Below are 12,604 nucleotides of genomic sequence, written 5' to 3'. Positions count from 1 at the left end.
TCAAGTCATGCTTGATGCAATTGGATCCAATCCAGGATCAAGCTATGATATGAGACCTTGTGGTACTGGATCTACTGAAAATTGGCAAAATTTATTGGTTTACGTACAGAAAAGGTAAATTGATCATCTTAAAACGAATTCCGACCCAGATCCTAACATATTTCTTTACCCGATTCCAACTGAGACCCAACCATATTTATTCAATCCAAACAAGATTGAAACATGTGCTACCCATATCCGAAAACATGGGTTATCTCCAGTTTGGACTCGGATCCCAATGATTTGGATCCGATCCAAAGATGCATCGATCTTGGAGTCATGTAATAGTTTTCCCTGGAAAAATGAATCGGGACTGGATCCTTTCACTATTTAAAATTTGAATTTTGGATATGTATTAAAAGCCAAAAAAAAAAAAGTAACCAGTTATTTTCTTTTTAATATCAGAAATATACCACGCTTATGGGAGATGTGCCCTTCTGATTATTGAAATTGACAAATATGCCACTTGACCATTTCAAAAGCACCAATGCAGATCGGGTCTTATGGAGGAACAGGACCAGCTCCGATCCAACTGCTGGCAGTACCTTTTGGCAGGCAAGCTTGACGAATTTATATTCATATATTGATTTTTATTAAGAGTTTATAATTACAATTATCACCATGATCACGATGATGATCATGCTATTGATTAATAAGGTAATGAAGCCTATATATCTAATTGGGTTCCTTAAATAACAGAGCATATATTATACAACAAATTGAGACTAAAATGGCCACAAAATCAATTGAGAGAGCAGCGAGAATCTGCTCACTAAGCTTCATGTTCTTCCCACCAAGCCTATCAACCATGTCAGGTATCGACTTCCAATCCCTCACATCTTGTTCATAAGGGTCCTCTAGTCTCAGCTTCATGCTCTCGGCTTGGCGGCTCGCGGCTTCTCGGACCAAGCCCCAGTCATATGACCGGCGGCTTGCTTCATTGCCCAACACATCAAAAGCCTCCTGCAGATGCACAAACTTGTTGTAAGCCACCTTTATCGGAAGCGACGTCATGTTGGGATGGCACTCCTTTGACTGATGCCGGTAAGCCGACTTGATCTCCTCGAAGCCGGCTTGAGCTGATACACCCAATAGCCTGGAAAAACACTCAATGTACCAAATAAGTATAATAAAAAATCAAATCTATATAGGGACTTATTTCAGCACTTCTTATTGCATGTTTACATAATATAAATATGAGTTTTTATGGTAACTCTCTTTCTTCTTCTTCTTCTTCTTCTTCTTCTTCTTCTTCTTTAATGGAGAGGAAATCCAAGTTTAGGTGGCGGGCCCCAGAGACCTTGATGTCTGCCATATGGCCCACCTTTAAGCTGTTAAAATCAATGTTGTCAGTATCGGTATCAGCCACGTATCGTTTGGCCAACGATTCAGGTGAATTCGGCCCAAACCGATACTCAAGTGAATCATTTTGAATCAGCCAAAAAATAATTAAAAAAATATTGTGTCAATCAGAACGTGACACGTGTTAAATCTATTAAAATAATAATTTAAAGTATTTTTACAGCTATTAAAAATAACCGATTCAGGGGTGAAGCGTATCGATTTTCTGCCGATACTAACATTGGTTAAAATCCCTCTGTCGTTTCCCCTTGCCTGTCAGTAAGCTTGCTACTTTGGCCATAATATAAGGGATGTACACCCGGTGTATTGAACTAGTGACGAGATGTGAGAGCCCTTGTGGGCTATATCACAAGGACATACCATTTTGGTGGTGTGTCGAGTGGACATGATTGAACATGTGGACACGGACACCGACACCTATGAACCATATTTTAATATTATTTTATTAATTTTAACATTTTAAGATCTTATTTCAATAAAAAATTTATTATTAATATTAAAATATCAAAAATTAGTTTTTTATTGATTAAAACTTTTAAAATTCTGTGTCCTAGTGTCCGCTTTTCCAAAAGATTTTCGAACTTTCGAGTCGAATCCGCTTTAGAAGTCCTCGTGTCTTTGTGACATAGCCTGTGGGTGAGTTTTATGGTAACTTAAGAAGAGTCCTACACGAAAGGCACTTAAGTGCCCCCATCTCTCTCAGGCATGATACTTCTGCAAAACTAGAAAGGTAGGCTTCTCTCAAAAACTAAAAACGTAGACGGGCAAGCAAGAGACCATGCATGACTACCTAGAGAGATAGGGCATGGAATATCCCAATTTATCTGGTTTATCTAGATAAAGGATCAAAGAAAACCTTGACTGAGTCATTTTTCAGTACCAAGAGGGTAGAAAATTTCAGGCTTTTCCATACAATAAGAATTTCCTGAACTTTTTATGATGGAAACAAGTGTTGGTCAACTGTGCAAAAATATTTCTGGCTACTATTTATTAATTGACTTAATTGAGGAGTTTCTATATGCATCTTTGAGGGCCAAACATCAATCATTGATTTATGGCAGTGTCACAAATTTTGTTCTTGGTTTTTCTAGGCAGAAAATGAAAGCTCGCAAGATTTTTCTTGGAAATTTCCTTTTTGTGTGTGAAAATATCAGGATATCTCAGTATATATAAATAAAAAACCATAAACATAAATATTGTAACAAAATAACTAAGATAAGCCCCTAATTATAAAAAATTATTGAAAAAGACAATATGTTGTACTTATCATCATTTTATGAAGAATTTCTCATTTTATAAGGTGGTATTGGTTAATAATTTTCTGGTATAAAATTGAAATTTCACACACACGCTCGCACTCACACACAAACTTGGTTTAGTTGGTCAAATAAACCTGAGCCTTTAGCAAATGGGGCACAGGTTGGGGCAGTACCTCATTCCAAGGTGAGTCCTGCCACACCATCCAAATCAGTCAGAGCTAGCCCACCTTGCTGAGCCTATGCAACTCACAAGTGGGCCCCAGACCTTGTGGTTGGCCAAACTATAGTGCACAACCTCTAAGTCATGAATTTTCTGAACCTAGCAAAATTAAGTGCTGTCTTTTTTATGACGAAGGAAAATCCTCATGGAGAACCGGGTCACTTAATGGGCCTGCCCTGCAAGGTAAAACTCTGGGTTGTATTGTGATCAACGGGGGCTCTGCTTGTTTGGTAGGAGCAGTTAGTGCATGAACGTCACCTTGTGTTGGGACGTTGCAGGTTCAAAACCCAATGGTATAAATGTATAACTGGAAGGGTCTGCCTAACCCAGCTTGCCTTTAAAAAAAAAAAACTCAGGTTTGTAAACACTATCACCTAGCTTTATGTGCCCCAACCATGATAAAGCAACGGCAGCCCCAATTGGCCAGCAGGATTTGGCCCTGGAGCTTCAGCTTGACACAGGACACTGCTGACCACATGGGTAACCACACCTGACATGATGTTGTACCAGTTTATATATAGCACAATCAATGTCTTTTTGCTCTATCAACCATGGTTAAGAAAAAGGAACAAACTAAACAACTGACAGCAAAGGCTTACTCATAATGGGAGTTGGTGCTGTTCCTGATCAGATCAGTGAGCTTCTCCCTAACATTCTCGTGCTTCTCAGCATCATCTGCTCGAGGCTTCCCTCCTATCCACCCTTCATCTGGATTATCCCAATGAATTCTGGTGTCGACACCGGGTTTGCGTTCATTCCAGGCTTGGATCGTGCTCTTTGACGCGAGAAACAGTGGTCGGCAAGACTTGGAAAACTTCTCCTTTGTGTTTTTCCAGATGGGGAAGGTGGTGACCGCAGTGGTGGATGCAGTTGAGGCCATGAATATATGGCTAAAGAAACAGTTTAGGAACAAGCGGTGCATGGATGAGTTCAAGCCAGCTTCTAATATATATACACACACGAAAGAGCAGAAACAGTAGTGAGTTTGAATTGTTCAACTTCAGATTGTGGGGAGTCCCATTGTTTTCTATTTAGGTGAAGATTACATGTCATATGCATTTTTAGAAAATATATTTACAGATGTCCTCACATACACAAAATTGACACATAGGTTGCGTTCAAAGATTTATTTGCCAATAACTTCAGAACTCTCTCTCTCTCTCTCTCTCTCTCTCTATATATATATATATATATATATATATATATTGATGCAAAACCAAAATGGGTTTATAGTAAAATTCCATCCAACTACAAATTTATCTACATTAAAACAGAAAATATAAAAAAAATTGCTGAAAATTAACTAGAGAGATAACTGAAATAAAACAGAATAACGAATTTTGAAGTCCAACTCAACTTTTAGACCTCTCATTTTTTATAAATGAGGAATTACAATGGTAAATATAAAATCTACCTAGCTGTGATAAGTTTCTAATCTTGATAAACATTTCATGAGTCCAATATGAATTTGATATCCCAATACACTATGACCTAAAACTAAAATATATCCAAAGCATAAAGTTTGATCTATTTAAATCTCATGGACCCCGGTTGTGCCTTGATTGCTTTACATTATTCTCTTCAGGTTGGAGAAGACTTGTCTTCAATTGCATGGACCAAATAAAGTCTACAATCATATGTGATTGAAAGCTTTAAACCATTCATAGTCTTCTATTAAACCTCTATGTTGTTGGCTCAGAGTCGCTGCATCAGTAGATCGAATGGCATGTGTTTGACAGAACTTTGAATATGTGTACATGATATAAAAAAAACGATTAAATTGTGCATATGTTCACACTGTAAAAAAAAAGATTATTCCAAAAATCTCACAGTGTTTGCTTAAATGCTTCACATAGGCTGCAAACATAACAGACAGAAACTTACCTGGATCCGATGATCTAGGAGTTCAGATGTTCCCACAACCTTGGTCTGACAGTTGGCCCAGAGAGAGAGAGAGTCACTGAACAGTAAAGGTTTTCTTTTATCAAAAACCTATTAAAAGTTACATCATCGCCATCCATGGTATTTATCTTTGTGTAATGATAACATGTGATGTCAAAGCACAATTTCTTTTGTGTTCCGTCCGTGGTCTTTATCTTTGTGTAATGATAACATCAGCACTTTTGGTGAGCCCCACTGTTTGTACACTGAGTGGCAGTGATGAAGGCCAGGGACAGTGGTGTGTATTTTTGACATATCACCTGATCTGACCTTGCACCCAACCCGGTTCACAGCTTCCAGTTTACACTGGAACAGGCGCACACACAATGTGCTACTCAACCACCTTAACTTACTATGTTATACACTTTTTTTTGAAAGGGCAAGCTGGGGTTAGGGGGACCCCTACTAGAACAACAGCCGCCCCCATGTGGCAGAGGGATTCGATCTTCGGCCTTCAGCCTTCAGCTTGACACAGGACTCTGCTTACCACATGAGATACCACCTCGGTGGTACTGTGTTACACACTTGATTTACAAGGATCTAATTAATACTAGAAAAAAAATTAACCTTTGAATTATGTTTAACATGTTCTATCTACTTTTTCGAATCTGGCTGAATCCAGCTTGTATCCAACCCATTTACACCCTTATAACCATTTTTACAGGACTTGCATTTCTGAATTTATTTGCAAACGGAGCTCAACATTGTTTAGTAAGCAATATTTTTGTGGGAATGGTGGGTTATTTGTAAATATCATTAAGAAGTGCACATGATTGGTAATTCTTTTGTTTTTTATTTTCTTATTTTCTCCCTCGTCATTGTTATTATCGTCGTCGTCATCATCATCATCCACCAAGCCTTATCTGACCAAATATGGGTCACGATGCCAAAGTCAAATCTAATCCCAGCCGTTCATTTCACAATTTGGCAACCTTTGCATAACCTCGTCCAAAATATCTCTTGTTTGGATCTCAGACCTTCTAACCCAAGCCATACATTCCATATGTGGTGGCCCAACCTTTCACATTCTTTTTCTTTTTTTATTTGCACGGAGAAACTGCCCCTAGAATTTGATACCAAGTTGTGCTGGCTCTGCCTGCCCTAATTACGATCACTTTTTTTTTTATATGTTCTATACCATTCCTTTACAGGCTCATAACTGTTTGGATATGGGCCACATTTATATTTTACCCATTTCCATTTCTAAAGGTTGTGGATCTTTGAACTAATGTCCATTCCTTCTTCAACGTTATGGATTTGCTTTTCTTTCCTTTTGATAGACCAGACAAGCGTAGGGGTAACCTCACTACAAGAAAATAGGGAATTAGCGATGGACGTTTGCGACAGAATTGTTCCGTCGCTATCTAGCGACGGATTAATGAGAAAAGCAAATCCGTCGCTAAAATCCGTAATATTTACAAAAATAATGACGAAATAGCTTCTGTCGCACCATCCGTCGCTAGTTAGCGACAGAAGGTTTTGTCGTAATAACCACAATATTTAGCGACTTATTTGGTGAGGGATAGTATGTCAACGCTATCTAGAGACGCAGTTAGCGATGGAATATTTTTGTCGCTAACTAGTTATGTAGATTTACGACGGCTTTGCAATGGAATTATTCGTCGCTAAATGTCGCGTAAATCCCTAATCATAGCCCTCTTTCTCTTTCATGTTTTGCTGCTACCGCCCGCCGCCCTCTCACTCCCGCCGCCTTATCCCGCTCGTTGGCCTCTTCCCGGCCCCCACCGCCCGCCACTCGTTGGCTGACGCTCCCCGTCAGCCTCCCGCCGCTCCCCGTCAGACGCCCACCGCCTGGTGACGCTCAGGTAATCGATATTAAATTTGCTTTTTCCGGCAGGGGGTCGCCCCCCTGGTTTTTCGGCAGGGGGTCGCCCCCCTTCTTTTCCGGCAGAGGGGCGCCCCAATGCCTTTTCGGATGGGGGGCGCCCCCTGCCTCTTTGATTTTTTCGGCAGGGGGTCACCCCCTGCGTTTCTGGTAGGGGGGTCGCCCCCTGGTTTTTCGGCAGGGGGTCGCCCCCCCCCCCCCCCTTCTTTTCCAGCAGGGGGGGTGCCCCAATGCCTTTCCGGATGGAGGGCGCCCCTGCCTCTTTGGTTTTTCCGGCAGGGGGTTGCCCCCCTGCATTTCCAGTAGGGGGGTCGCCCCCCTGCTTTTTCGGTAGGGGGTCGTCCCCCTGGTTTTCCGGCAGGGGGTCGCCCCCTTCTTTTCTAGATGGGGGGCGCCCCCTGCCTCTTTGGTTTTTTCGGCAGGGGGGTCACCCCCCTACGTTTCCAGTAGGGGGGTTGCCCTCTGGTTTTCCGACAGGGGGTCGCCCCCCTTCTTTTCCGGCAGGGGGGCGTCCCAATGCCTTTCTGGATGGGAGTGCCCCTTGCCTCTTTGGTTTTTCCGGCCGAGGGGTCGCCCCCCTGCGTTTTCGGTAGGGGGGTTGACCCCCTTTTTTTCGGCAGGGGGTCGCCCCCTGATTTTTCGGCATGGGGGTGCCCCAATGCTTTTCCGGATGGGGGGCGCCCCCTTCTTCTTTGGTTTTTTCGGCAGGGGGGTCGCTCTCATGCATTTCCGACAGGGGGTCGCCCCCCTTGGTTTTTCGGCAAGGGGTCGCCCCCTTAATTTGCCACTAGGTGCTTGGGTGCTCGACTTCTCAACGCCTCCATCATGCTCATGCCCGTGTGCACGCCGTGTGCTTTTTGGGATCTCTATGTTTGCTTTCCGTTTGTCATAGCGGAATCGTGCCCCTACTCGGTGCTGACAGCTCAACTGCAAGGTTCCTTGTGCATCTTTCCAGAGGGCTTGACATGCGGTTTGGCAGACCACACTGCACTACATCGTTCTGTGAAACTGCAAATGACTCATTAAATCAGTTATTGTTTGTTTGATGGTTCCTGCTACTCAGATAACTCTAGTAAAACTAGAGCTAATACGTGCACCAAAGCCCGACTTCTGGAAGGGACGCATTTTTTAGATAAAAGGCGAATGCAAGATTTTTTCATTTCAGCAGATGGTGACTTCATTTTAACACATTGTCTCTTGCAAATTTCTCAACGGATACCACTTGTGCCCTGCCATCCGTGGTAAGTAACTTACAAAATCAATGCAAATTGGGTGAATACCTGTGATGAGTACGTGATGCAAGCGCATCACATGTTATTTAATTTATTCGATGCAACACTTTATTGTTCACACACTCACTTAGTTGTTGATATCTAGGACTGTTTTGTTGGAGTTTGGACATCATGCTAAGCATTGTTTAAATATATGAGAATAGAAGTGTTCTTATTTTTCGAGTACGGATTTCATGCTAGGCATGGTAGTAGTTAGCAGGATATTGGAGTGTGTTTGTTGCAGGTACATGTTTGACATTTTTTTGATATGAATGTTTTTTATGTATTGCAATATTGAATGTGATTGTATCCATGTTTGCATGTAGTTACTTTCAATTTGTTTATTACTTACATGTGAAATTGTATAATGAAAGCATGATTCAAGTGAATGTATCGTGTAATGAATAGTTTGCACATGAAAATATTAAGTTATCAATGCGCGCATCATAATTTTTGTGATTGTATGACATCATATATTGCATGATAAATTTGATATTTTCTTCATCATAACATTCTGATTATTCTCTTTTAATTGGTTAGGATACTATTTGTAACATCATACGACAAAATGACTGCAAATCGTGACTGAATGTACCGTAGGATAGTTGATAATGAGTTATCGCATGAATATATGGATGGTGTTGAAAGTTTTATTGAATTTGCAACAGCAAGTGTCAGTACAGTGGATCCTACAGGTCGGATTAGGTGTCCTTGCAAGATTTGTAAGAACAATCGATTTGTATAACCTCATGGCGTTAGACATCACCTATACAGGAAGGGTTTTGTGAGCGATTATCAAAATTGAACGTTTCATGGTGAAGAATTTAGAAACAATTTTGATGCACGGGTGAATGTTGTGCACGATAATTCATATATGGATTTGATATTTGATGCCGCAGGAATAGAACTGGGTTATGACATGGGTCCTAGTGATGTAACAACTGCAGTAGATGAAGAATCACTAAACGATGCAACTAGTAGATTTTATGATTTACTTAGAGATACTAATGAACCACTTTGGAACGGTTGCGAGAGTCACACTATTTTATCTGCAAATCTTCAACTAATGAATTTGAAGTCTGAGTATAAGTTGAGTCAATCATGTTTTGATTGTTTGTGCATTATTGTGAAGGGTATGTTGCCCAAAGATGAGAAATTGCCACAAAATTTCTATCGTGCAAAGGTTATAGTCAATGCTCTAGGTATGGGGTATAAAAAGATAAATGTTTGTCCAAATCACTGCATGTTGTATTTCAAGGATCAGGAAAACAACATATCATGTCTGTCATGTGGGGCATCCTCGGTTCAAGCCAAAAACAAGAGACAACGGTAGCACGAGATCAAAAGAAGTTTCGTACAAGTCGCTCCACTACTTTCCTATCACTCCTAGATTGCAATGATTGTATATGTCTTTAAGGACAGCTAAACACATAAGATGACATGCAAATAAAGTTCGACATGATGAAGACAAGATCACGCATCCTGTTGACGTGGAAGCTTGGAAGCACTTTGATCGTACGCATCAGAACTTCGCAATAGAAGTGAGAAATGTTAGACTCGGTCTATGTACAGATGTATTTAATCCATTTGGGAGTAGATCAACTCAATACTCATGTCGGCCAGTATTTGTAACTCCATACAACCTTTCACCAAGCTTGTGTATGAAGCATCCAAATCTTTTCTTGTCTTTATTGATCCCTGGTCCGACCTCACCTGGCCAAAATCTTGATATATATTTAAGGTTATTGATTGATGAACTTAAAATATTGTGGTATGACGGTGTTACCACGTATGATGCCTACAAAAAATAAAATTTCAATATCAAGGTCATTGTTCTATGGACAATCAGTGACTCCCCTGCATATGGTATGTTATCCGGTTGAAGCACACATGGGAGGTTGGCATGTCCGTACTGCATGGAGGATACCAAAGCTTTTAGATTGACGCATGAAAGGAAACCTTGCTGGTTTGAGTGTCATCGTCAATTTCTACCCAACGACCATCCGTTCCGACAACAAAGGAATGTGTTTAGAGCAAGCACAACTGAAATGGAAGGTCCATCCACAAGATTGTCTGGCATAGAGATTTTAAGAAGAATGCGATACTTTTCAGATGTATTAACAGATGCCCACAGTCTGACACCCTTCCTTAGATTTGGGAAGGATCACAATTGGACAAAAAAATCTATTTTTTGGGAACTACCATATTGGCAGACCCTATTGATATGACATAATTTGGATGTGATGCATGTGGAGAAAATTGTGTTGGATAATGTGTTTAATATAGTAATGAATGTTAAAGAGAAAATGAAGTATAATCCGAAGGCCCGTATGGATTTAAAAGTAATATGTAAAAGATTAGAATTAGAACTCAAAGAGTATAATGGCAAAGTACTGAAACCAAAGGCAAAGTACGTGCTTGGACCTGATCAAATAAAGCATGTATGTCAATGGTTGAGACGGTTGAGATTTCCAGATGGATATGTCTTTAACATTGCTCGGGCTGTGAAGATTGACGATGGACAGTTATATGGGTTGAAGAGCTATGATTGTCATATTTTTATGCAACGATTGATACCCCTAGCATTCCATGATATGTTAGACAAACCTATATGGGGGGTATTGTCTGAGTAGAATGGAATTTTTAGAACATTGTACGCATTCGAAATCATAGTATCTAATGTAAAGAATCTTGAGGACTCTATCATCACCACTGTTTGTCTGCTAGAAAAGATTTTTCTGTCAACATTTTTTGATGTTATGGAACATTTGATCATACATTTGCCATATGAACTAAGGGTTGGTAGCCCTGTGCAATATCGATGGATGTACCCATTTGAAAGGTATATGTTTTCTTATATTTGTCTCTTCAATGATAGATATTTCAAATTTGAAATGTATATTTTTGACAGATGCATGTTTGACCTCAAAAAAAAGGTTCGTAATAAAGCCAGAGTAGAAGGCTTTATTTGTGAGGCATACACTTTAGAAGATATTTCAAATTTCGCATCTATGTAGTTTGAATCTCACATTCCAACATGTTACACATGTCCGCCTCGTAACGATCATACAGAACAATTTACTGTAGCTGACAAGCGATATTTCAACCACTTGGGCATGTATTTGGTAGTTGCCAATCAAGACTCTTGACAGATCGAGAGCAAGACACAACGCATATCTATATTCTTTTTAATTGCTCAGCAATCGACCCATACATCGAGTAAGTATATGTAGATGCAACACAATTATAAATCCTTTTATGTTCTATACGTGCATACATGGTTTCGTAATATAAGTATTTGTGGTTTGTAGATGATTTGATCTAGAGTTGCAAAGAGAAGTTTCACATCTCATTGATGCAGAAGTACAAAAAGAACATGAAACTAACTTTGTGGAGTGGTTGAAACAGTTGGTAAGGACGCTCACATAAATTGTGTACTTGTAAACAACACTAAGTTACTTAATTGGTCGTGATCAGAATCATTGTTTATGTTTGTGTGTAGGTTCGCCATGGTGATGTTAAAGATCAAAGAATATGTGATTTACAAAATGGTCCAACCAAAGTTGTGCAATGTTACAACGGGTACATCGTAAATGGTTATCGATTCTATACAAAAGATTACGGTATAAACAAATCAACGATGAATAGTGGCGTGTGTGTCAAGGGTAGCAGCTACGGTGAAAATGAACATGATTACTACGATGTTATAGAGGAAATAATGGAGTTGACTTACTTAGGCATAACTATTAGGGTAACTTTATTCAAGTGTCATTCGTTTGATCCAACCGCAATATGACTCGACAAAGCCTCAGGCATTATGGAGGTAAATCATAAATCAAGATTTGGAACATATGAACCATTCATATTAACCTCGTAAGCTTAACAAGTTTATTATACTTCATATCTGAGTACAAAAAAGTCAGATAGAAATAAATGGTGGGCAGTTTGCAAGGTGAAGTCCAAACTATACCCAGAGTATGATCAGTTACAGGAAGACAAGTTAGCTGAAGACAGTGATTACTATCAATTAGATTATATCTATGACTTCTCTTATGGTCACGATGTTGTGCATGATATACATGTCATATCTCCATTGGTCGATGAAACATTCATAGAAGAATGTGATCCAAATGATATACCAAGTGGATGGGCAAACAATGAAGAAGAAGAAGAAGAATATGAAAGTCAAACAAGTGATGAGGAAGAATTCTCAAGCTAGTGAGCAAAATCTTGTAATACAAACATCTATTTCAATGTATTGCAATACTTGATATGAATGATTTGAATTATTTGAATGTATTGTAATACTTGATGCGAATGATTTGAATGTATTGCAATACTTGATGTGAATGATTTGAATGTATTGCAATGATGTGAATGATTTGCAGGTATTTCAATGATTTGAATTATTTGAATGTATTGTAATACTTGATGTGAATGATTTGAATGTATTGCAATACTTGATGTAAATATTTGAATGTATTGCAATGATATGAATGATTTGCAGGTATTCCAATGATTTCAATGATTTCAATGTATTGCAATACTTGATTTGAATTATTTGAATATATTGAAATGTATTGCATTGATGTGAATGATTTGAAACAATTTGAATATATTGTATGACATTTTTTATTTGTTAGAATATGGTTCATGGAGCTTACAG

At 39.4% G+C, this 12,604-nt stretch overlaps 1 protein-coding gene across 3 annotated transcripts; it reads right to left on the bottom strand.

The window, feature by feature from the left end:
- Positions 1 to 600: 600 nt before the first annotated feature.
- On the bottom strand, positions 601 to 3,858 carry LOC149847474 (NAD(P)H-quinone oxidoreductase subunit T, chloroplastic-like). 3 transcript variants are annotated; one of them, XR_016430620.1, is made up of 3 exons: positions 3,480 to 3,850; positions 1,225 to 1,370; positions 601 to 1,135 (listed from the first exon to the last, which is right to left on the bottom strand). XR_016430620.1 is itself a non-coding variant. In XM_089998438.1 (2 exons), exons 1-2 carry the CDS (start codon positions 3,800 to 3,802, stop codon positions 715 to 717), a joined length of 744 nt encoding a protein of 247 aa, XP_089854564.1. In that variant the 5' UTR covers positions 3,803 to 3,816; the 3' UTR covers positions 601 to 714. The 3 variants fall into 3 exon arrangements, 1 of the variants encoding a protein (XP_089854564.1); XR_016430619.1 differs by having other exon boundaries at positions 601 to 1,370; positions 3,480 to 3,858; XM_089998438.1 differs by lacking the exon at positions 1,225 to 1,370 and having other exon boundaries at positions 3,480 to 3,816.
- Positions 3,859 to 12,604: the final 8,746 nt, after the last annotated feature.

The sequence above is a fragment of the Nuphar pumila genome, chromosome 2 (assembly GCF_984573655.1).
Source record: "Nuphar pumila chromosome 2, dmNupPumi1.hap1.1, whole genome shotgun sequence".
In the NCBI taxonomy this organism is placed as follows: domain Eukaryota; kingdom Viridiplantae; phylum Streptophyta; class Magnoliopsida; order Nymphaeales; family Nymphaeaceae; genus Nuphar; species Nuphar pumila.
Note: the sequence above shows the minus strand (reverse complement) of the source record. Positions and strands in the feature narration are given on the sequence as shown.

Excerpts from the sequence above, each read along its gene's own strand:
- LOC149847474 (XM_089998438.1), bottom strand. The coding sequence starts at position 3,802 with ATGCACCGCTTGTTCCTAAACTGTTTCTTTAGCCATATATTCATGGCC. Across the intron at positions 1,136-3,479 it reads AGCACCAACTCCCATTATGA|GCTATTGGGTGTATCAGCTC; the intron begins GTAAGCCTTTGC and ends GTGTTTTTCCAG.